Source organism: Salvelinus sp. IW2-2015, unplaced genomic scaffold, assembly GCF_002910315.2.
Source record: "Salvelinus sp. IW2-2015 unplaced genomic scaffold, ASM291031v2 Un_scaffold2117, whole genome shotgun sequence".
Taxonomy (NCBI): domain Eukaryota; kingdom Metazoa; phylum Chordata; class Actinopteri; order Salmoniformes; family Salmonidae; genus Salvelinus; species Salvelinus sp. IW2-2015.
The window spans coordinates 91,944-115,858 of record NW_019943454.1 but is presented as its reverse complement, the minus strand read 5'-3'; the positions used below and the strand labels follow the sequence as shown (position 1 = coordinate 115,858).

The 23,915-nt window shown below is 44.2% G+C and overlaps 2 protein-coding genes across 2 annotated transcripts in view; one reads left to right on the top strand and one right to left on the bottom strand.

Annotated features, from left to right (window-relative positions):
• Positions 1–6,778: 6,778 nt before the first annotated feature.
• tmem41aa (transmembrane protein 41aa) lies at positions 6,779–10,347 on the bottom strand. The gene is made up of 5 exons (XM_024140381.2): positions 10,181–10,347; positions 9,059–9,209; positions 8,696–8,857; positions 8,266–8,404; positions 6,779–8,026 (listed from the first exon to the last, which is right to left on the bottom strand). The coding sequence occupies exons 1-5, from the start codon at positions 10,345–10,347 to the stop codon at positions 7,815–7,817; spliced, it is 831 nt and encodes a 276-aa protein (XP_023996149.1). The 3' UTR covers positions 6,779–7,814.
• A 291-nt stretch (positions 10,348–10,638) lies between these two features.
• Positions 10,639–23,915, top strand: part of ehhadh (enoyl-CoA, hydratase/3-hydroxyacyl CoA dehydrogenase) — a 24,926-nt gene continuing 11,649 nt past the window's right edge. Inside the window, exons 1-5 of the mRNA XM_024140383.2 lie at positions 10,639–10,959; positions 11,308–11,411; positions 11,753–11,962; positions 14,368–14,436; positions 21,061–21,165. Of these exons, the coding sequence (XP_023996151.1) occupies positions 10,886–10,959; positions 11,308–11,411; positions 11,753–11,962; positions 14,368–14,436; positions 21,061–21,165 (562 nt within the window). The 5' untranslated portion in view covers positions 10,639–10,885. The remainder of the gene's footprint in view (positions 10,960–11,307; positions 11,412–11,752; positions 11,963–14,367; positions 14,437–21,060; positions 21,166–23,915) is intronic.

The following is a 23,915-nucleotide window of genomic DNA, read 5'->3' as shown; positions in this document are numbered from 1 at the left end:
GACCTGCGACTGACTCTCCCAGCTGAACTTGACCTGCGACTGCCTCTCTCAGCTGAACTGACCTGGCTCCCAGCCTGAACTGACCTGGGCTCCCGCCTGAACTGACCTGGGCTCCCAGCTGAACTGGACGGCTGCCTGGGCGTCCCATGCTGAACTGACCTGGGCTCGCCAGCTGAACTGACCTGGGCTCCTGCTGAAACTGACCTCCGCACGATACTGACCTGCGGCTCACAGACTGAACTGAGGCTGGCTTCCCTGCTGACTGATCCTGGGCTCCCAAGCTGAACTGACCTGGGCTCGCCTGCTAGAACCTGACCTGAACTGAGCCTGGGCTCCCTGCCTGAGACTGGACCTGGGCTCCCAGCGAACTGACCTGGCGCCCAGCTTGAACTGACCTCCAGCTGAAACTGACCTGTCTCAGTCTGACCCTCCCAGCTGAACTGACCTGGGTCAGCCGCTGACCTCGCTGAACTGACCTTGGCTCCCAGCTGAGACTGACACTTTGGCCAGCTGAATGACGCTCGCCAGCTGAACTGACTGGGTCGCCCTGCTGAAACTACCTGGGCCTCCCATGCTGAACTACTGACTGGGCTGCCTCGCATGCTCCGCTCATGCCGAACTACTCCTGCTGAACCTGACAGGGCTGCTGAACTGACTGGGCTCCCCCTAGCTGACGGCAGCGAATGACCTGGGCTCCTGGGATGAAGAAATGGATCCACGGAAAGCAGTCCATCTGCTTTCTTTTGGTTGGATTACTACTGCTAAAAGCTCTATGGTGGTATTCTACTGTAAAAGCTCTATGGTGGTATTCTTACTGTAAAAGCCTCTATCGGTGGTATTCCTACGTGTTAAAAGCTCTTTGGTGGTATTCTACTGTAAAAGCTCTATGGTTGTATTCTACTGTAAAAGCTCTATGGTGGTATTCTACTGTAAAAGCTCTATGTGGTATTCTACTGTAAAATCTCTATGGTGGTATTCTTACTGTAAAAGCTCGTATGGTGGTATTCTACTGTAAAAAGCTCTATGGTGGTATTCTACTTGTAAAAGCTCTAATGGTGGTATTCTACTGTAAAAAGCTCTATGGTGGTATTCACTGTAAAAGCCTCTATAGCTGGTGTATTCTACTGCTATAAAGCTCTATGTGTAGGTATTCTACTGTAAAAGCTCTATGGTGGTATCTACTGTGAAAGCTCTATGTGGTATTCTACTGTAAAAGCTTATGGTGGTATTCTACCTGTAAAAGCTCTTTAGTGGGTATTCTACTGTAAAAGCTATGGGTATAGTAAGCTGTATTTCTACTGTAAAAGCTCTATGGTGGTATTCTACTGTAAAGCTATATGGTTGCGTATTTCTACTGTAAAAGCTCTATGGTGGTATTCCTACTGTAAAAGCTCTTATGTGGTATTCTACTGTAAAAGCTCTATGGTGGTTTCTACTGTAAAAGCTCTATGGTTGGTATTCTACTGTAAAAGCCTCTTTAGTCTGTATTCTTAACTGTAAAAAGCTCTATATGTGGTATTCAATATCTCGTAAAAGTCTATGTTATTCTACTGTAAAAAGTCTTTTAGTGTATTCTACTGTAAAATCTCTATGGTGGTATTCTACTGGTAACAAGCTCTATTGGTGTATTCTGAGTCCAATGGAGTATTCTACTGTAAAAGCTATTATGCGTTGTAATTCTACTTAAAAGCTCGTATCGGGGATATGTCTGACTGAAAAGCTCTATGGTGGTATATCTATTTAATTATACTGTTAAAAAGCTCAATGTTGTATTCTTCTACTGTAAAACCTCCTTTTGCGTTATTCTACTGCTAAAACTCTATGGTGGCTATTCTAACTGTAAAAAGCTCATATGGCTGGTATCTACCTGTAAAAAGCTCTTTAATCGGTGGTATTCTACTGTACAAACGCTCCTATGGGGGTATTCTTAACTAAAAGCTCTACTGTGATATTCTAATCAGTCCAGCTGCTAGTGTGTGCTCCTGCGTTGGAAGGCTCTTCGTGTGGACAGCCGTGCTCGTCCCCTTCTTCTTCTCTTCCTGCGCATCGTTGAGGTCACTTTCTGCTTTCCACTGTCCTTTCGTAAGCTGCGCAGGAAATTGAAAGACAGGTAGAGGGACAGGTAGGTGAGGAACAGGTAGCAGGCCCACAGAATGACCATTACGGTAAGAATTGTCTGAAATAACTTTTTGCCATTGAGGCAATATGAGCTATCTTGTCATACTCAGTAACGCGAACAGATAATCCCCAGAGAAGTAAAAAAAAATCTTCCTCTCAGTCAAATTAGTCCTGAATGTTTTGGAGAGTAGCATCGTCCAAATAATTCATTYGATTATAAATAATAATAATAATAACAAAATCCTGTTCTACAACTGCTATAGTTATCAGAATAACTATATAAAATAGTATTGATTAATTGACCACTTGTCTTCAGTGGTGAGAGTGGGATCTACTCCAGACAGGAGACTAATAGCAGCGGTACGTTCCAGCACCTGATCTATTTGGATCTATTTAAGCAGCTTAAACTAGATTAGTGTCTCAGATACCTCCTCACAAAGAAAGCAGACATGTTTATTAACTTTTTCTTAACCGTAAATACAGTTGTATCATTTAAAAAAATATATAAAATGTAATCATAAAATACAGTATGGTCATGTATAGCACCAAGTAATACATGTTTAACATTAAACTATTAAAGTGTCAATCTACATGAAATACTTTGAAAATGTAACTAGTAGGTGCAGAAATAATTGCCTTCGGGAAGTATTGAAGGTCCCCAAGAACACAGTGGCCTCCATGCTCTACCAACTGAGCCACACGGGACCGTGTCGGGACCTCCATCATTCTCAAATGAAAGAAGTTTGGTGCCCCCAAGACTCTTCCTAGAGCCTTTCTAAATAATGTCCAATCAACTGAATTTACCACAGGTGGACTCCAATCAAGTTGGAGAAACATCTTTAGGATGATTAATGGAAACAGGATGCATCTGAGCTCAATTTCAAGTCTCATAGCAAAGGGTCTGAATACTTATGTAAATAAGGTATTTCTGTTTTTTATTTTTAATACATATGCAAAAATTTCTAAAAAACTGTTTTCCTTTGTCATTATGAGGTATTGTGTGTAGATTGATGAGGAAAACATTTCATTGAATCCATTTTAGAAAAAGGCTGTAACGTAACAACATGTGGAAAAAGTCAAGGGGTCTGAATACTTTCTGAATGCACTGTATATCATTGGTTAGATGCCGCCTTGTAGAAGATCGACAGCTACGTTGTGGATTGTTGCATTTTGTTTCAAACGAAGGTCGCCAATGTAGAAATAACTGATATCGATATCGATTTGAAATCAATACGTTTGGGCTGGGTAACACTATTCAAAGGCCACACTGACTCTGAGAATAATTTGAATCTCACTGGTTGGAAGAGAATTTGCTCAAGACAGTCATCTACATTCTAGAATGTCGGATGATTTTGTGAAGCTGCAGAAACGGAGACGGAAAAACATGAGTTGCTTTGTATGTGGACACCTGCTTGTCGAACATCTCATTCCAAAATCATGGGCATTAATATGGAGTTGGTCCCCCCCTTTGCTGCTATAACAGCCTCCACTCTTCTGGGAAGGCTTTCTACTAGATCCAATCAAATGTTATTTGTCACATATACATGGTTAGCAGATGTTAATGTGAGTGTAGCGAAATGCTTGTGCTTCTAGTTCCAACAGTGCAGTAATATCTAACAAGTAATCTAACAATTCCACAACAACTACCTAATACACACAAATGTAAAGGGATGGAATAAGAATGAGTACATATAAATCTTAGAGCATTGTATTTGGTTCAAATCATTCCCTAAGTTCTAGACCTCAGCTGAATCTGGTAATGAATGGTGTTGCTGTTGAACAAGTTGAGACTAAATTACTTGGCGGTACCTTAGATTGTAAACTGTCATGGTCAAACATATAGATTCAATAGTTATAAAGATGGGGAGAGGTCTGTCTGTAATAAAGAGATGCTCTGCTTTTTTGACACAAAGCAAGTTCTGCAGGCTCTAGTTTTGTCTTATCTTGACTATTGTCCAGTCGTGTGGTCGAGTGCTGCAAGGAAAGACCTAGTTAAGCTGCAGCTGGCCCAGAACAGAGCAGCATGTCTTGCTCTTCATTGTAATCAGAGGGTTAATATAAATACTATGGATGCCAGTCTCTCTTGGCTAAGAGTTGAGGAGAGACTGACTGCATCACTTCTTATTTTTATGAGAAACATTATTGTGTTAAATCCCAAATAGTTTGCATAGTCAACTTACACACAGCTCTGACACACACGCTTACCCCACCAGACATGCCACCAGGTTTTCTTTCTCCACAGTCCACAAATCCAGAACAAATTCAAGAAAGCGTACAGTATTATATAGAGCCATTATTGCATCCTAATAAAATACTAAAAACACCTGAAATATGTGTCGTGGCTCAGCTGAGGATTCTAGAGTCATCCTGCCAACGAAGCCACATGAAGGTGTTTCTGTCCTGTTTTATTGCTGGATGAGAAACCAGACGGGAAGTGACTGGAGTACAATGTGTTCTAAATAGCATTCTATTCCCTATTATAGTGCACTACTTTTATAGCATCCTATTCCCTATATAGTGCACTACTTTGGTCACTTATAGGGAGCAGGGTGCCATTTCGAGATGCAACCTTGGACTGCAAGCTGACTGGCCCAGTTCTATCTGGTAACAGTCAATCAGCCATGTTGTTGTTGGGATGTGAGTGAACGGTATTGGTGACCATTCTGGATCAGAGAAATAAAAAATGTCTTTCAAAAAGTTTTTCTTCTGAGTTTTCACTTTTTTATTCTAATATTTTTATGTAATTTTTTTCCCCCATTTCAAAGTGTAGTGACTGTGATGAAGTCATATCAATGAAATACAAAATAATAACAGACCAATAACGACCAAAACATTTACATCTGTGCCACATAAGTTGCACAATAGTTGGGAAGAGATTTTCGATGTACTAATTGCATGGCACTTGGTTTAGAAACTGATTCAAAACTTAAGAGTTTTTCAATTTAATTATACAAAATTCTTGCAACCAATATAATGTTATTTATATGTGGGATACAGCCATCCCAGCTCTGCAGATTTTGCTGTGAGGAGACAGAATCATTATATATTTTTTGTTTTCGTTCTGTCCATATGTTGCTTGTTTTTGGTCGCAGGTTCAGGAATGGCTGGATCATTTTTTTTCTTAGCATTAATTTTTATTTTTTTTAAACAGGGAGTCACATTGGAGATTAAAATCTCTTTTACCAGAGAGCCATGTAAACATTACAATAAAACAGAACAATAAAACATACACATATGTGTATATAAACAATATAATTCAGCACACAATAACTAAATAAACATATTTAATGAAATCAATCAACTACATAGAGGTCCTCAATCAATAATGTAAACTGCCTGAGTGACACCAGCACAGCTAACTGCAGTGAACTCTGCAGATTGGTCCATAAATTAGGGGAAAATTTAAACATTTACCTGGAGCTAACTCTGCAGATAGCTTAAAAAGTCATAGTCAATCGATCAATAATAAAATACTTTTAGCAAAACGTTTATCTTTAATTTACAATCTGTAGGAACTATGAGAATACTTTTGTGAAACATCACATCACAGTTAAAAATATATGGCAAATAGAAATCCAAACTGGATGGTGTTCAGATATAGATGGGGCGGCAGTTAGCCTAGGGGTTAGAGTGTAGGGGCGGCAGGTAGCCTAGGGGTTAGAGTGTAGGGGCGGCAGGTAGCCTAGGGGTTAGAGCGTTGGGGTGGCAGGTAGCCTAGTGGTTAGAGGAGGCAGGTAGCCTAGTGGTTAGAGGAGGCAGGTAGCCTAGGGGTTAGAGCGTTGGGGCGGCAGGTAGCCTAGGGGTTAGAGCGTTTGGGCGGCAGGTAGCCTAGGGGTTAGAGCGTTGGGGCAGCAGGTAGCCTAGGGGTTAGAGTGTAGGGGCGGCAGGTAGCCTAGGGGTTAGAGTGTAGGGGCGGCAGGTAGCCTAGTGGTTAGAGGCAGGTAGCCTAGTGGTTAGAGCATTGGACTAGTAACTGAAAGGTTGCAAGATTGAATCTCAGAGCTGATAAGGTAAAACATCTGTTGTTCTGCCCTGAACAAGGCAGTTAACCCACTGTTCCTAGGCCGTCATTGAAAATGAGAATTTGTTCTTATTAACTGACTCGCCTAGTTAAATAAATGTAAAATAAAAAATAGATGGGAGGGATGGAGCGGAGCTGAAGAATGGGACTAAAAACAAATTTAATATAACTATTGTAAAGTATTTGTTAAATGTATATAGTATGTATAAGCTGGAAATAGAACACAGGAGGCTCCTGAGGGGAGGACGGCTCATAATAATGTCTGGGATGGAGCAAATGGAATGACATCAAACACCTGGAAACCATGGAAACCATGTGTTTGATACCATTCCACTGATTCCTCTCCAGTCATTACCTTGAGACAGTCCTCCCCAATTAAGGCGCCACCGACTCCCGTGAAGTAGAAGCCTAAAAGTTGTTGTTCATTAGTTTACTCCAATTGGGGGAGGGGTGCTAGGGTTAGGGGAAATAAAGTAAAATATGAAGAAAAACATTTATTTTATATGTATATATTTACCCAAAAATATATATGGGGGATTGGAAATGAGCAGACAATTACATTGATGGAAGCTACAATCTATCAACAATATTAAAGCTGATCCCTTAAACAAATCAAATGATATTAACGGAACACTCCGGTTGTTGTTCACATGTTATTTTTATTGACAAATAAGATATCCAGACAGAAAACATTTACATTTTGAAAGTGACAAAAGATTTTTTTTAAATACACATTCCTCACAATTGATAACTTGTTGACAATTAGAAAAGGAAACCCTTGTATTKACACAAACATTCAATCAAGGAGACTGAATTCCATCAGGACTCTATTCAATCTGGATCACTGAAGCGTTACAGATTGCGCAATCTAAATTTAAAGGTCATTTCCAACAGAGCCGACATATGCAGCATTGCCCGTGAATGCATTCTGCTAACACGGGAACATTGCCTTTAAATTTCAAATCACACTAACGCTAATGAACTTCAGCGATACAGATGAATCCAGCCCTTAGTGATCGGCAGYAGTAAAAAGATTGTTTCAATAAAATACAGGTGGAACAATTCAGAAAAATATATTTTTTAAAAGATACCCAATCAATTCCCGATTTAATAACACACCTTTTACCTTTCCCTCCCTAGAATTGTCTTCGCAGGACATCCTGTTCTGCTTTGAGGTAGCTTTCTGTTTAAAACAGAAACACAGGGCACTTCTAAAAGGTACGTGTGTATCAGTACCAACAACAACAGAATCTATCCAAAAATAAATGTATCTCAATGACAGTATCTTCATCAAACAAGAAAACCARCAAAATGATTTGAATTAATGTCTCCTCYCYWCACMCATAAAAACACGAATGGTTTAAAAYACCTTCACGCAGACATAGACTCGGTCCATACGATCTCTAACATACACACAGACTTCCCCATCTCCCTTCTGCGGTGAGGTCATCTACTGTAGGAAACCTCAGTTCCCAACCTATTTGATCATGTTTCCTCCTGCATCCAGCCCACTGACAGGAATATGTACAGGCTGACCCAGGATGCTCACTGAGTCTTACCAACAAAATGGAGGCTGAACTTGTAGAGTASAGACTATCCAAGGTACTCCAAATCCTCCAACTTCATCCTCTATGTGTGGTTATTTCCACAGGACCGGGAGACCCTTGGTCGCTACTCACTGAGTCTTCTTGTTGACTCCATTGTTCTGTCCGTCCAGTTTGAGGTGTGTCTGGCTGTAGTGTCTGATGAGGGCCCCTGGGAGCAGAGCCACACAGGCTATGCCCAGCAGCTGTAGCACTTTGCCCCAGGAGAACAGGTCATCCAGAGAGGACACCTCAGACAGCATGGCGCCCGTCTGGACACAGATGAAGTTATATGGGATCAGACCTGGAGGGATGGGGACAGAGGGAGACAGAAGACAGAAAGAGACATGAGACACACAGAGGGACAGAAACATAACATAAATCATTGCTAAGTTTGTTATTGTCTTTAAATTAAATCCTCATTTATAAAGACACGGATCATAAAGAGATTGTCTCTGAATATCACATTTATAACACATTGGGACTATAAAGGGTGGACCAATGAAGTAAAAAAAAAAGAGTGAATCAGTTTCTGCTGCTTACCGATGAAGACGGAGAAGAAGAAGAGTGTGACAGGGATGTTGACGACGGGGGCGGACATGTTGAGGAACCAGTTAGGAGTCATGGGGAAGAACCTGAGGAAGAGGAGGAAGAAGAACAGACACGACTGGTTCTCTTCCACCTTGGAACCAGGGCAGCAAAACAGAAGGGGTTAATATCTACCTACTATGACATGAACTCTGCTGCCACCCGACCATACAACCAATGTCAGTGTCGGCATCCCACAGATCAAGTGTTCCCAATCACTCTACCAAAGCAACAGCCCACTTCTAGGTGTCAGAGCAAGTCACAGAACGAACCACTACTACCACACCGATAACTAGCTAACCATTTCACATCGGCTACATACACATTGGGAGGATGATTTTGACCTGTTGAAACACAGTGAATGGGATTGTTGCATACTACATACCTTCCTCTGCAGCATGGAGACCTGGCCAGGGAAGAGGTTTGTGATGTAGCGCTTACCGAAGGCCTGGGAGAGGAGGTAACACATGGTGGAGCCCACAGTGGTGAGAACACAGGCTAGCACCAAGCCCTGCCATGGGCCAAACAGAGCACCCGCTAGAATGTTCTGCAGAGGACAGAGAGGAATCAACAAACAATCATAGCTGATTGTATGATTACAAACATTTCCACAAACGTGTTTTTTTAGTCACGTTTATAATGTGTATATTATGATGTTAATCTACAATTTCTGCTTCTGAGTGTGTTTTCTGAGTGTGTTTTCTGAGTATGTTTTCTGAGTATGTTTTCTGTGTGCGAGCGTGTGTACCAGGAAGGAGGAGCCAGGAATGGCGAAGGACTGCTTGTAGAGATAGGCGCTACAGAAGAGAAGCAGGACGTATCCAGTGTGTTCTGTCTTGTAGAACTGGAGCAGCTCTGCCAGTTCCCTCAGCTCTACCAGGTCCGAGGGGAACTTCAGCCTGAAACGGAGGGATCACAACACAGATAGTGTCATGAAGGCTGGGGAACAAGGGTCTGTCTGATCTGTGGCTGCTGGAGATAAACTACAGTATATGAGTCATGGTACTCATCAGTATATGAGTCATGGTACTCATCAGTGCATGACGATGGGAAGATGAATGAAGGGTCGTTCCACCTCAAATTTTATTTATTTGTATTTTTAATTTAACTAGGCAAGTCAGTTAAGAACATATTCTTATTTACAATGACGGCCTACCCCGGCCAACCCCGGCCAAACCCGGCCTACCCCGGCCAAACCCCGGCCTACCCCCGGCCTACCCCGGCCAAACCCGAACGACGCCGGGCCAATGGTGTGCCGCCCCATGCGGCTCCCAATCACGTCCGGTTGTGAAACAGCCTGGAATCGAACCGGGGTGTCTGTAGTGATGCCTCAAGCGCAGATGCAGTGCCTTAGACCGCTGCACCACTCAAAAAGCGAAATAAATCTGAAATCGTTTCTGTTGTTACAAACAGGTAAGATTAGCATTCCTGCAACATTATTTTGTTGAAATATAATTAGATCTATGATAAATTAATCTAATTGATTGCATCCATCTTGGCCATTTGAATTTAAAGGATTCATATAATCAATAAATATAGTACCTAAAAATCTGGTTCGAGCCCAGGTAGGAACGGAAGCTAAACTGTTACATTGATGCTGTTGACCCGGATCACTGGTTGCTGCGGGAAAGGTGGAGGTCAAACGGGGGGTGAGTGTCACCGATGTGAAATGGCTAGCTAGTTAGCGGTGGTGCGCGCTAATAGCGTCTCAATCGGTGACGTCACTCGCCCTGAGACCTGAAGTAGTTGTTCCCCCTTCCTCTGTAACGATACTTCGTGGGGAGGCACATGTATATGTGAGGAGAGGGACGGCAGCAATACTGTTACACCAGCCCGAGTCAGAGCCATATACTGTAGTCTACATAGTTACCTGTGTTCTTTGAATTCGTCCTCGTTAGTGTCGATGTCAGACGTTTCTTCGTTCTCCGTCGCTTTGGGTGGGAGTTKTCGCGGTCCGGTCGGAAGGTAAGAAGACAGAATGTACAGATAGAAAGTAGCGGCGGTAATTACAACAATTAAACCCACAATTGACCGCATAGTTAAAGAAGAAGCTAGTTAGTCTACAAGCATTTCGCAATACAGGAACCAAGTATCGGGTGAGACAGWAGGGGGATGACAATAAGCGCTGGACCGAAGAGGAAAAGGGGGAGACTGACAGCTGTGACGTAACATCCGTTATTGTCAACACTACGTTTGTGTCAAGTTTGTGTCATTGAACAGCATGGGGTCATATTGTTATTACCATTCCTAAACACGTTTAGCGCTTTCAGTGAGTCTATTGCAGTCATCCAGACGTATTTTTTTATTGGAAATGGCAAAGGGAATATACACACAGGGTTAAAACTATATGAAAAGTAATTATTTAAGTAATTGATGTTTTCACYAATTGGGGAAAATCTCAGTGTCGTATTGAAGAAATTAAAAAGTATCCAAAGACTTCCTTCTCAACCAAGTCAACAAACTCACTTCTGAATGTGGTAAAGGTGATGGCAACACGCCATGTCACTAGTTCTAAAGTTCAACAACAGCTGCACGCACCATGGCATATGAGCAGTGAGTTTTCTCCAGAACAATAATGGCCACGTACTCTCGGCTCCCGGGATCCGTTGCTCTGATAACGCTTCAGAATCCACCTGTCAATGCGCTCAGGTGAGTTAAAAATAACTTGTTAAGGTTAGGATAATATTGCACGCAGTAGAAATTTAGAGAAACATGTTCCTGTCGATTAGAAGGCTTAAGYGTTACAAAGGTGACAACAAAGCAAGTTGTTTATCTTTTGCACCTGTCATGTCCTTGTTAAAAATACTTGTCTTTATACTAAAGATTGTAATATTATTATTAAAGTATAGCTAGTATGGAATGTAATCATGTAAATTGAATTCCTGTAGTGTTGGAACAAATTCTGTAACTTTACATGATTCTGCACCTGTCTGTCTGTGCATTTTGGACCTTTTAGTGTCATATTGATGTGATTTGTGTCTGTCTGTGTGTCCCCAGTGCAGTGGTGCGACAGGGCATAGTAGACACGGTGCAGAGGGCCCTGAAGGACCCAAAGGTGACATCTGTAGTGATCTGTGGACAGAATGGGAAGTTCTGTGGAGGTAAGAATGTCCTTCTAGATTCTACAGTATACTGCTGTGTTTGACCAGGGCCCCTATCAAAAGTAGTGCACGAAATAGGGAATAGGTTGTCGTTTTTGATGCACCGTAGGTCTGTCTAGACTAGAGGTCTGGATCTGGGTATGTCCCAATTGGCACCCTATATATAGTAGTGCACTACTTGACCACATAAATAGGGTGCCATTTGAGATGCAAACTTTGTCTCCCAGCAGCACTGATAGAGGTTTATCTATTACTCACTTTCAAATATGTTTTATTATGAAGCATAATCATTCAGGTATACAACTGGACAATGCGATCAGAGGTTTGTCTGTTTCTACCAGGGGCGGACATCAGGGAGTTTGCGGGGCCGATGTTGGGCCCCCCCCTGGTGCCCATGATCCATGCTATAGAGGCTGTGGACAAGCCTGTGGCGGCAGCCATCGAGGGAGTAGCACTGGGAGGAGGACTGGAGTTAGCACTGGGCTGTCACTATCGCATTGCACACTCCAAGGTTAGTTACATGATTCTCTCTCAGGGATCAACGTCCAAATGACTGGCTGACTTGACAGACTGATCATACGTCCAGCTGACTGATTGACTGACTGATCATAGGTCCAACTGATTGACTGATCATAGGTCCAACTGACTGACTGATCATAGGTCCAACTGACTGACTGATCATAGGTCCAACTGACTGACTGAATCATAGGTCGCAACCTGACTGACTGGATCATAGGTCCAACTGACTGACTGATCATAGGTCCAACTGACTGACTGATCATAGGTCCAACTGACTGACTGATCATAGGTCCAACTGACCGACTGACTGAGTGGTCTGACTGACTGACTGACAGTGTTCTCTGGAATGTCTTGTTGTAGTCGAGGTTCTTGTTTACTCCTGAATTATATTATATCATCTCAGTCCAGGAGAGATGTAATAATTACAGAACTAGTGATCATTTATATAAAAAGGACTCCTTAGTATAAAAAGCTTTGGCTGTCTTAATTGGATGACTCAACAGCAACATAACTGAGGTCATGCTGGTGGCTCCCAAGGCTCTCCTAAAAAAAGTGGGTGACCTTGTGTTGACGGCTGCTTCAACTTGACCCTACTCTCTCCTTCGAGCCCCACATCAAGGCCATCACCAAATCCACCTCAAATCAAATCACCCATCTAAAACACAATACCCCATAATGACGTCACAATACCCCATAATGACGTCACAATACCCCATAATGACATCACAATACCCCATAATGACGTCACAATACCCCATAATGACGTCACAATACCCCATAATGACGTCACAATACCCCATAATGACAAAGTGAAAACATGTTTTTAGAAAATGATTGTACATTTATTGAAAATGAAATATAGAAATATCTAATTTGCATAAGTATTCACCCCCCTGAGTCAATACTTTGTTGAAGAACCTTTTGGCAGCGATTACATCTGTAAGAGATTTCTACACCTGGATTGTTCAACATTTGCCCATTTATTATTTTCAAAATTTTTCAAGCTCTGTCAAATTGGTTGTTGATCATCGCTAGACAACCATCAACTGTAAAACTGAATTTTCCCCAAACATAACACTTTGTATTCAGGACAAAAAGTTAATTTCTTTGCCATATTTTTGGCAGTATTACTTTAGTGCCTTGTTGTAAACAGGATGCATGTTTTGAAATATATTTTTAATTCTGTCCAGGCTGCCTTCATTTCACTGTCATTTAGGTTGGTATTGTGGAGTAACTACAATATTGTTGATCCATCCTCAGTTTTCTCCTATCACAGCCATTAAACTCTGTAACTGTTTTAAAGTCACCATTGGCCTCATGTTGAAATCCCTGAGTGGTTTCCTTCCTCTCCGGCAACTGAGTTAGGAAGGACGCCTGTATCTTTGTAGTGACTGGGTGTATTAATACACCATCCAAAGTGTAATTAATAACTTCACCATGCTCAAAGGGATATTCAATGTGTGMTTTTTAAAATATTTTACCTTCAAAACCAGACCCCGAACACCACCTGTCTTTCCCCTCCGCTTACCTCAGCCCTTCTCAGCTCTAGTTAAGTCTTTCCCCTCGTCTTACCTCAGCCCTTCTCAGCTCTAGTTAAGTCTTTCCCCGTCGTCTTACCTCAGCCCTTCTCAGCTCTAGTTAAGTCTTTCTCCTGCTTACCTCAGCCCTTTCTCGCTCTAGTTAACTTCTCCCCTCGTCTACCCTCAGCCCTTCTCAGCTCTAGTTAAGTCTTTCCCCTCCGCTTACCTCAGCCTTCTCAGCTCTAGTTAAGTCTTTCCCTCGTCTTACCTCAGCCCTTCTCAGTCTAGTTAAGTCTTTCCCCTCGTTTACTCAGCATCTTCTCAGCTCTAGTTAGAGCCTTTCCACTCGGCTTTACTCAGCCCTTCTCAGCTCTAGTTAAGTCTTTCCCCTGCCGCTTACCTCAGCCCCTTCTCAGCTCTAGTTAAGTCTTTCCCTCGTCTTACTGTCAGCCCTTCTCAGCCTTAGTTAAGTCTTTCTCCTCGTCTTACCTCAGCCCTTCTCAGCTCTAGTTAAGTCTTCCCCGTTACTCTCAGCCCTTTCTAGCTCTAGTTAAGTTTTCCCCTCGTCTTACCAGCCTTCTCTAGCTCTAGTTAAGTCTTTCCCCCTCTTACTCAGCCCTTCTCAGCTCTAGTTAAGTCTTTCCCTCCGCTTACCCAGCCTCTTCTCAGCTCTAGTTAAGTCTTTCCACCCCTTACTCAGCCCTTCTCAGCTCTAGTTAAGTCTTTCCCCTCTTACCTCAGCCCTTCTCTCGAGCTCTAGTTAAGTCTTTCCCTCGTCTTACTCTCAAGCCCTTCTCAGCTCTAGTTAAGTCTTTCCCTCCGCTAAATGTCCTCATTGTTCTCATCTAAATTAAACCGGATGACTGTTTTGTAGGCCTCTCTAGGACTTCGCCAGAGGTGACTGGGTCGCTGCCTAGGGCGAGGAGGGACTACAACGTTCTACCAGACTCATAGGTTAACAGCTGCCTTGGACCTCATCACTACAGGTACAGCAGACATGTTAGACTCATAGGGTTAACAGCTACCCTGAGTCATCACTACAGGTACAGCAGACATGTTAGACTCATAGGGTTAACAGCTACCTGGACTATCACTACAGGTAGCAGCAACATGTTAGACTCATAGGGTTAACAGCTGCCTGGACCTCATCACTACAGGTACAGCAGACATGTTAGACTCATAGGGTAACAGCTGCCTGGACCTCATCACTACAGGTACAGCAGACAACATGTTAGACTCATAGGGTTAACAGCTACCTGGACCTCATCACTACAGGTCACGCAGACATGTTAGACTCATAGGGTTAACAGCTGCCTGGACTCATCACTACAGGTAACAGCAGACATGTTAGACTCATAGGGTTAACAGCTCCTGGACCTCACACTAGGTACAGCAGACATGTTAGATCATATGGGTTAACAGCTGCCTGGACCTCATCACTACAGGTACAGCAGACATGTTAGACTCATAGGGTTAACAGCTGCCTGGACCTCATCACTACAGGTACAGCAGACATGTTAGACCTATAGGGTTAACAGCTCCCTGGACCTCATCACTACAGGTACAGCAGACATGTTAGACTCATAGGTTAACAGCTACCGGCCTGGACATCACTACAGGTACAGCAGACATGTTAGACTCATAGGGTTAACAGCTCCTGGACTCATCACTACAGGTACAGCAGACATGTTAGACTCATAGGGTTAACAGCTGCCTGGACCTCATCACTACAGGTACGAGCAGACATGTTAGACTCATAGGGTTAACAGCTGCCTGGACCTCATCACTACAGGTACAGCAGAATGTTAGACTCATAGGGTTAACAGCCTGGTGGACCTCATCACTACAGGTACAGCAGACATGTTAGAACTCATAGGGTTAACAGCTGCCTGGACCTCACATACAGGTACAGCAGACATGTTAGACTCATAGGGTTAAACAGCTACCCTGGACCTCATCATACAGGTACAGCAGACATTGTTAGACTCATGGTTAACAGCTCCTGGACCTCATCACTACAGGTACAGCAGACATGTTAGACTCATAGGGTTAACAGCTGGCTTGGACCTCATCACTACAGGTACAGCAGACATGTTAGACTCATAGGGTTAACAGCGCTGGACTCATCACTACAGGTACAGCAGACATGTTAGACTCATAGGGTTAACAGCTACCTGGACCTCATCACTACAGGTACAGCAGACATGTTAGACTCATAGGGTTAACAGCTCCCTGGACCTCATCACTACAGGTAAGCACAGACATGTTAGACCATAGGGTTAACAGCTCCTGGACCTCATCACTACAGGTACAGCAGACAGTTTAGACTCATAGGGTTAACAGCTACCCTGGACCTCATCACTACAGGTACAGCAGACATGTTAGACTCATAGGGTTAACAGCTACCTGGACCTCATCACTACAGGTACAGCAGACATGTTAGACTCATAGGGTTAACAGCTCTGGACCTCATCACTACAGGTACAGCAGAACATGTTAGACTCATAGGGTTAACAGCTACTGGACCTCATCACTACAGGTACAGCAGACATGTTAGACTCATAGGGTTAACAGCTACCCTGGACCTCATCACTACAGGTACAGCAGACATGTTAGACTCATAGGGTTAAAGCTACCCTGGACCTCATCACTACAGTACAGCAGACATGTTAGACTCATGGGTTAACAGCTACCCTGGACCTCATCACTACAGGTACAGCAGACATGTTAGACTCATTGGTTAACAGCTCTGGCCTCATCACTACAGGTACAGCAGACATTGTAGACTCATGGGTTAACAGCTGACCTGGACCTCATCACTACAGGTACAGCAGACATGTTAGACTCATTGGGTTAACAGCTACCTGGACCTCATCATACAGGTACAGCAGACAACATGTTAGACTCATAGGGTTAACAGCTACCCTGGACCTCATCACTACAGGTACAGCAGACAATGTTAGACTCATAGGGTTAACAGCTCCTGGACCTCATCACTACAGGTACAGCAGACATGTTAGACTCATAGGGTTAACAGCTCCTGGACCTCATCACTACAGGTACAGGCAGACATGTTAGACTCATAGGGTTAACAGCTACCCTGGACCTCATCACTACAGGTACAGCAGACATGTTAGACTCATAGGGTTAACAGCTACTGGACCTCATCACTACAGGTACAGCAGACATGTTAGACTCATTGGGTTAACAGCTACCCTGGACCTCATCACTACAGGTACAGCAGACATGTTAGACTCATAGGGTTAACAGCTGGCCTGGACCTCATCACTACAGGTACAGCAGACATGTTAGACATCTACAGTCCTTTTTTCCCCTCTCGCTGGAAATGTCTTTTCATCTCATGTCTTTGCACAATGTACAGATGCATTATGGGTTCAGTTTGTATTCGTAATATATCATTAGCATTGTTTTACATAAAATGCGTACAGTATTTATTGTTTAAAAGGGTGCTGCCGGATACGCACTTTGTCCATGTCTCCAGTAAGGGTCAGCATTGCACCTTTCTATTGCTGTTAGGCCTAATGCTTGTCAATGAAACCGTAGTCACTAGAAGTTTTCTGACAATTGTTTCTTACACTTACCCTAAAGCAAGATTAATTCTTTAAAATACTGAATTAGGCTGTAAAATAAGACCCTATGGCTGCCCCATTCTGATACTGTTGGTCATGTAGTGTTAGTGAACAAAATGATGTGGATAACTGCTCATCAAACACCTCATTCCAAAATCATTGGCGCTATGCACTGGGGCACGTAGCATTCTCCTGGCATCTGCCAAAGACAGATTTGTTCGTCGGACTGCCAGATGGTGAAGCGTGATTCAGGGAACGCGTTTCCACTACTCCAGAGTTCAATGGTGGTGAGTTTTACACCACTCCAGCCAAACGCTTGGCATTGCACATGGTGATCTTAGGCTTGTGTGCGGCTGCTCGGCCATGGAAACCCGTTTTATGAAGCTCCCAATGAACAGTTATTGTGCTGACTTAGCTTCCAGAGGCAGTTTGGAACTCGTAGTGAGTGTTGCAACCGAGGACAGACAATTGTTATGCGCTTAAGCACTTGGCGGTCCCGTTCTGTGAGCTTGTGTGGTCTACCACTTCACGGCTGAGCCGGTGTTGCTCCTAGATGTTTCCACTTCACAATAACAGCACTTACAGTTGACCGGGGAGCTCTAGCAGGGTAGAAATTTGACCAACTGACTTGTTGGAAAGCTGGCATCCTATGATGGTGACACATTGAAAGTCACTGAGCTCTTCAGTAAGACTGTTCTACTGCCAATGTTTGTCTAAGGTGAAGGGGTGTCGACATACTTTTGTATATTTACAGTGCATTCGGAAAGTATTCAGACCCCTTGACTTTTTCCACATTTTGTTACGTTACAGCCTTATTATAAAATCTATTAAATATCAACAAATGTTTTCCCTCATCAATCTACATGCAATACCCCATAATGCCAAAGCAAATAAATGTTTTTTGCAAATGTATTAAAAATAAAAGTACCTTATTTACATAAGTATTCAGACCCTTTGCTTTGAGACTCTACATTGAGCTCAGGTACATCCTGTTTCCATTGATCATCCTTGAGATGTTTCTACAACTGGATTGCAGTCCACCTATGGTAAATTCAATTGATTGGACATGATTTGGAAGGGCACACACATCTACAGTGGCTTGTGAAAGTATTCACCCCCCTTGGAATCTTTCCTATTTTGTTGCCTTACAACCTGGAATTAAAATTGATTTTTGGGGGGTTTGTATCATTTGATTTACACAACATGACTACCACTTTGAAGATGCAAAACAATATTAATTGTGAAACAGACAGGAMGGAAGACAAAAAAATGGAAAACTTGAGCGTGCATAACTATTCACCCCCCAAAGTCAATACTTTGTAGAGCCACCTTTTGCAGCAATTACATCTGCAAGTCTCAGCTCTCACATCTGCAGCTCCTTCAAGTTGGATGGGTTCTGCTGGTATACAGCAATCTTTAAGTCATACCACAGATTCTCAATTGGATTGAGGTCTGGGCTTTGACTAGGCCATTCCAAGACATTTATATGTTTCCCCTTAAATCACTCGAGTGTTGCTTTAGCAGTATGCTTAGGGTCATTGTCCTGCTGGAAGGTGAACCTCCATCCCAGTCTCAAATCTCTGGAAGACTGAAACAGGTTTCCATCAAAAATTTCCCTGTATTTAGCGCCATCCATCATTCCTTCAATTCTGACTAGTTTTCCAGTCCCTGCCGATGAAAAACATCCCCACAGCATGATGCTGCCACCACCATGCTTCACTGTGGGGATGGTGTTCTCTGGGTAATGAGAGGTGTTGGCGCCAGACATAGCGTTTTCCTTGACCAAAAAGCAAAATTTTAGTCTCATCTGACCAGAGTACCTTCTTCCATATGTTTGGGGAGTGTCCCACATGCCTTTTGGCAAACACCGAATGTGTTTGCTTATTTTTTTCTTTAACAATGGCTTTTTTCTGGACACAGCCCAGCTCTGTGGTTCTATGGACAGATACTCCAATCTCCGCTGTGGAGCTTTGCAGCTCCTTCAGGGTTATCTTTGGTCTCTTTGTTGCCTCTCTGATTAATGCCCTCCTTGCCTGGTCTGTGAGTTTTGGTGTGCGGCCCTCTCTTGGAAGGTTTGTTGTGGTGCCATATTCTTCCCATTTTTAATAATGGATTTAATGGTGCTCCGTGGGATGTTCAAAGTTTCTGATATTTTTTTATAACCCCAACCCTGATCTGTACTTCTCCACAACGTTGTCCCTGACCTGTTTGGAGAGCTCTTTGGTCTTCATGGTGCCGCTTGCTTGGTGGTGCCCCCTGCTAGTGGTGTTGCAGACTCTGGAGCCTTTCAGAACAGGTGTATATATAATGAGCTCCTGTGACAGACCATGTTACACTTAAATTTCACACAGGTGGACTTTATTAAACTAATTATGTGACTTCTGAAGGTAATTGGTTGCACCAGATCTTATTTAGGGGCTTCATAGCAAAGGGGGTGAATACATATGCATGCACCACTTTTCTGTATTTTATTTGTTAGAATTTTTTAGAATTTCATTTTTTAAATTTCACTTCACCAATTTGAACTATTTTGTGTATGTCCATTACATGAAATACAAATAAAAATATATTTAAATTGCAGGTTGTAATGCAACAAAATAGGAAAAACGCCAAGGGGGATAAATACTTTTGCAAGGCACTGTATATAAGGTCCCACAGTTGACAGTGCACGTCAGAGCAAAAACCAAGCCATGAGATCAAAGGAATTGTTTGTAGAGCTCAGAGACAGGATTGTATCAAGGCACAGATCTGGGGAAGGGTTACAAAGAATGTCTGCAGAATTGAAGGTCCCCAAGAAAACATTGGCCTCCATCATTCTTAAATGGAAGAAGTTTGGAACCACCAAGTCCCTTCCTAGAGCTGGCTGCCCGGCCAAACTGAGCAATCGGGGGAGAAGGGCCTTGGTCAGGGAGGTGACCAAGAACCCGATGGTCACTCTGACAGAGCTCCAGAGTTCCTCTGTGGAGATGGGAGAACCTTCCAGAAGGACAACCAGCTCTGCAGCACTACACCAATTAGGCCTTTATGGTAGAGTGGCCAGACGGAAGCCACTCCTTAGTAAAAGGCACTTGACAACCCGCTTGGAGTTTGCCTCTCAGACCATGAGAAATAAGATTCTCTGGTCTGACGAAACCAAGATTGAACTCTGGCCTGAATGCCAATCGCCACATTGTCACATCTGGAGGAAACCTGGCACCATCTCTATGATGCAGCATGGTGGTGGCAGCATCATGCTGTGGGGATTTTTTTCAGCGGCAGAGACTGGGAGACTAATCAGGATCAAAGGAAAGATGAACAGAGCAAAGTACAGAGAGAAATCCTTAATGAAAACCTGCTCCTGAGCGCTCAGGACCTGAGACTTGGGCGAAGGTTACACCTTCCAACAGGACAACGACCCTAAGCACAYAGCCAAGACAACGCAGGAGTGGCTTCGGGACAAGTCTCTGAATGTCCTTGAGTGGCCCAGCCAGAGCCCGGACTTGAACCCAATCGAACATCTCTGGAGAGACCTGAAAATAGCTGTGCAGCGACACTCCCCATCCAACCTGACAGAGATTGAGAGGATCTGCTGAGAAGAAAGGGAGGAACTCCCCAAATACAGGTGTGCCAAGCTTGTAGCGTCATACCCAAGAAGACTCGAGGTTGTAATCGCTGCCGAAGGTGCTTCAACAAAGAAAGTACTGAGTAAAGGCTCTGAATACTTATGTAAAATGTGATATTTCAGTTTTATTTTATACATTTGCAAAAAATTCTAAACCTGTTATTGCTTCGTCATTATGGGGTTTTGTGTTTAGATTGATGAGGGGTAAAAAAACACAATTTAATCAGTTTTAGAATAAGGCTGTAACGTAACAAAATGTGGAAAAAGTCAAAGGATCTGAATACTTTCCGAATGCACTCTACATCTGAAAAATATGTTGTGAGAATATATCTAATGTGATTGGACAAAGGTTCCATCAGTGTAAAAAAAGATGAGAATTGTGCTTCCTGTGTGAACGCAGACTGTTGTATACTTCCCAGGTCGCCATATCTCTGCTGCTGAGGCCCTGAAGCTGGGGATCGTAGATCAGGTTACCGATAGCAACGCTGTGGACCAGGCCGTGGAGTTCGTCAGGAGTGTTGCAGGTAGGAGTTGATGACATCATCATGACATCATGACCGGGATTCGGGAATAACGGATGACAAAAAAAAAATCTGTAATCCGTTACTAGCTAAAATATTGTGATCATATAATTTTTGTAAAAACTAGATAACTTCTTGGATTACTATTAAATTCAGAAAGGATATGCGAAAAAAATACATTGACACCTTTCCGTTTTCTATTAGTGACCTTTCACAGCTAAAACCATTTAGGAAAATAGATCAATGTTTGATAGTCAGATGTGATGTGTTATTTAGAAGGGTGAAAAGAATAATGGGAGAAACTCCCCAAATACAGGTGTGCCAAGTTTGTAGCGTCATACCCAAGAAGACTCAAGGCTGTAATCGCTGCCAATGGTGCTTTAACAAAGTACTGAGTAAAGGGTCTGAATACTTATGTAAGGATTTTTCATCTTAGCAAACACTTCTAAAAAACATGTTTTGCTTTGTCATTATGGGGTATTGTGTGTAGATTGATGAGAGGGGAAAAAACGATTACATTTTTAGAATAAGGCTGTAGCGTAACAAAGTGTGGGAAAATAAAGGGGTCTGAATACTTTCCGAAGGCCCTGTATGTCCCATTACACCGTGGGCTGTTGGGTTGAGCGTGCAGAGATTATCACAGAGACGGAGAGGTTCTCGTCAGAAAACACAACGCTATGAGGCAACAAAATAAACATAACAAAATAAACATAACAACAAAATAAACATAACAACAAAATATCTTGGGTTTGGCTCAGTCCTTCTCAGATTCTGCTCCATGTCTCTCTGTCTTCCCTCGCGGTGCCCCCTTTATGTAGCCTCCATGTCTGTTTGGCACTTTCCCCTAATTACCTCCACTTGGAGGCGTCGGGGTGCCCGTGTACAACGTCGCGGCACGTACCTCCCTTCTATCACCAACCCCCGGGGTAGACCTCCCGGGATACCACACCCTGAGGACAGTTAGTGTGGCCCATCACCCTGAGGACAGTCTGTGTGGCCCATCACACTGATGACAGTCGGCGTGGCCCATCACCCTGATGACAGTCGGTGTGGCCCATCACCCTGAGGACAGTCGGCGTGGCCCATCACCCTGAGGACAGTCGGCGTGGCCCATCACCTGATGACAGTCGGTGTGGCCCCATCACCCTGAGGACAGTCGGTGTGGCCCATCACCCTGAGGACAGTTAGTGTGGCCCATCACCCTGAGGACAGTCGGTGTGGCCCATCACCCTGAGGACAAGTCGGTTGTGCCCATCACCCTGATGAGTTAGTGTGGCCCATCACACTGATGACAGTCGGCGTGGCCCATCACCCTGAGGACAGTTAGTATGGCCCATCATCCTGAGACATTCGGTGTGGCCCATCACCACTGATGACATCGGCGGGCCCATCACCTGATGACAGTTTAGTATGGCCCATCACCCTGAGGACATTCGGTGTGGCCCATCACCCTGATGACAGGTCGGGTGTGGCCCATCACCCTGATGACAGTCGGTGTGGCCCATCACCCTGATGACAGTCAGTGTGGCCATCACGCTGATGACAGTCAGTATGGCCCATCACCCTGATGACAGTCGGTGTGGCCCAATCACCCTGATGACAGTCAGCGTGGCCCATCACACTGATGACAGTCAGTTATGGCCCATCACCCTGATGACAGTCGGCGTGGCCCATCACCCTGAGGACAGTTAGTGTGGGCCATCACCCTGATGACAGTCAGTATGGCCCATCGCCCTGAGGACAGTCAGTGTGGCCCATCACCCTGAGGACAGTCGGTGTGGCCCATCACCCTGATGACAGTCAGTAATGGCCCATCACACTGATGACAGTCAGTATGGCCCATCACACTGGGATACAGTTACTGTGGCCCATCCACACTGATGACAGTCGGTATGGCCCATCACCCTGATGACAGTCGGTGTGGCCCATCACCGCTGATGACAGTCGGTATGGCCCATCACGCTGATGACAGTCGGTGTGGCCCATCACGCTGATGACAGTCGGTTGTGGCCCATCACGCTGATGAACAGTAGGTATGGCCCATCACCCTGAGGACAGTTAGTGTGGCCCATCACCCTGATGACAGTTGTGTGGCCCATCACCCTGATGACAGTTAGTGTGGCCCATCACACTGATGACAGTCGGCGTGGCCCATCACCCTGATGACAGTCGGTGTGGCCCATCACCCTGAGGACAGTTAGTATGGCCCATCACCCTGAGGACAGTCGGTGTGGCCCATCACCCTGATGACAGTCGGTATGGCCCATCACACTGATGACAGTCGGCGTGGCCCATCACACTGATGACAGTCGGATGGCCCGTCACCCTGAGGACGTCGGTGTGCCCATCACCTGATGACAGTCGTGTGTGGCCCATCACCCTGATGACAGTCGGTGCTGATGACAGTCGCGTGGCCATCACCCTGATGACAGTCGGCGTGCCCATCACCCTGATGACAGTCGGCTGTGCCCATCACCCTGATGACAGTCGGTGTGGCCCATCACCCTGATGACAGTCGGTATGGCCCATCACCCTGAAACAGTCGGTATGGCCCATCACCCTGAAACAGTCAGTATGGCCCCATCACACTGAGGACAGTCAGTATGGCCCATCACACTGAGGACAGTCAGTATGGCCCATCACGCTGATGACAGTCAGTGTGGCCCATCACCCTGATGACAGTCGGTGTGGCCCGTCACCCTGATGACAGTCGGTGTGGCCCATCACACTGATGACAGTCGGTGTGGCCCAAT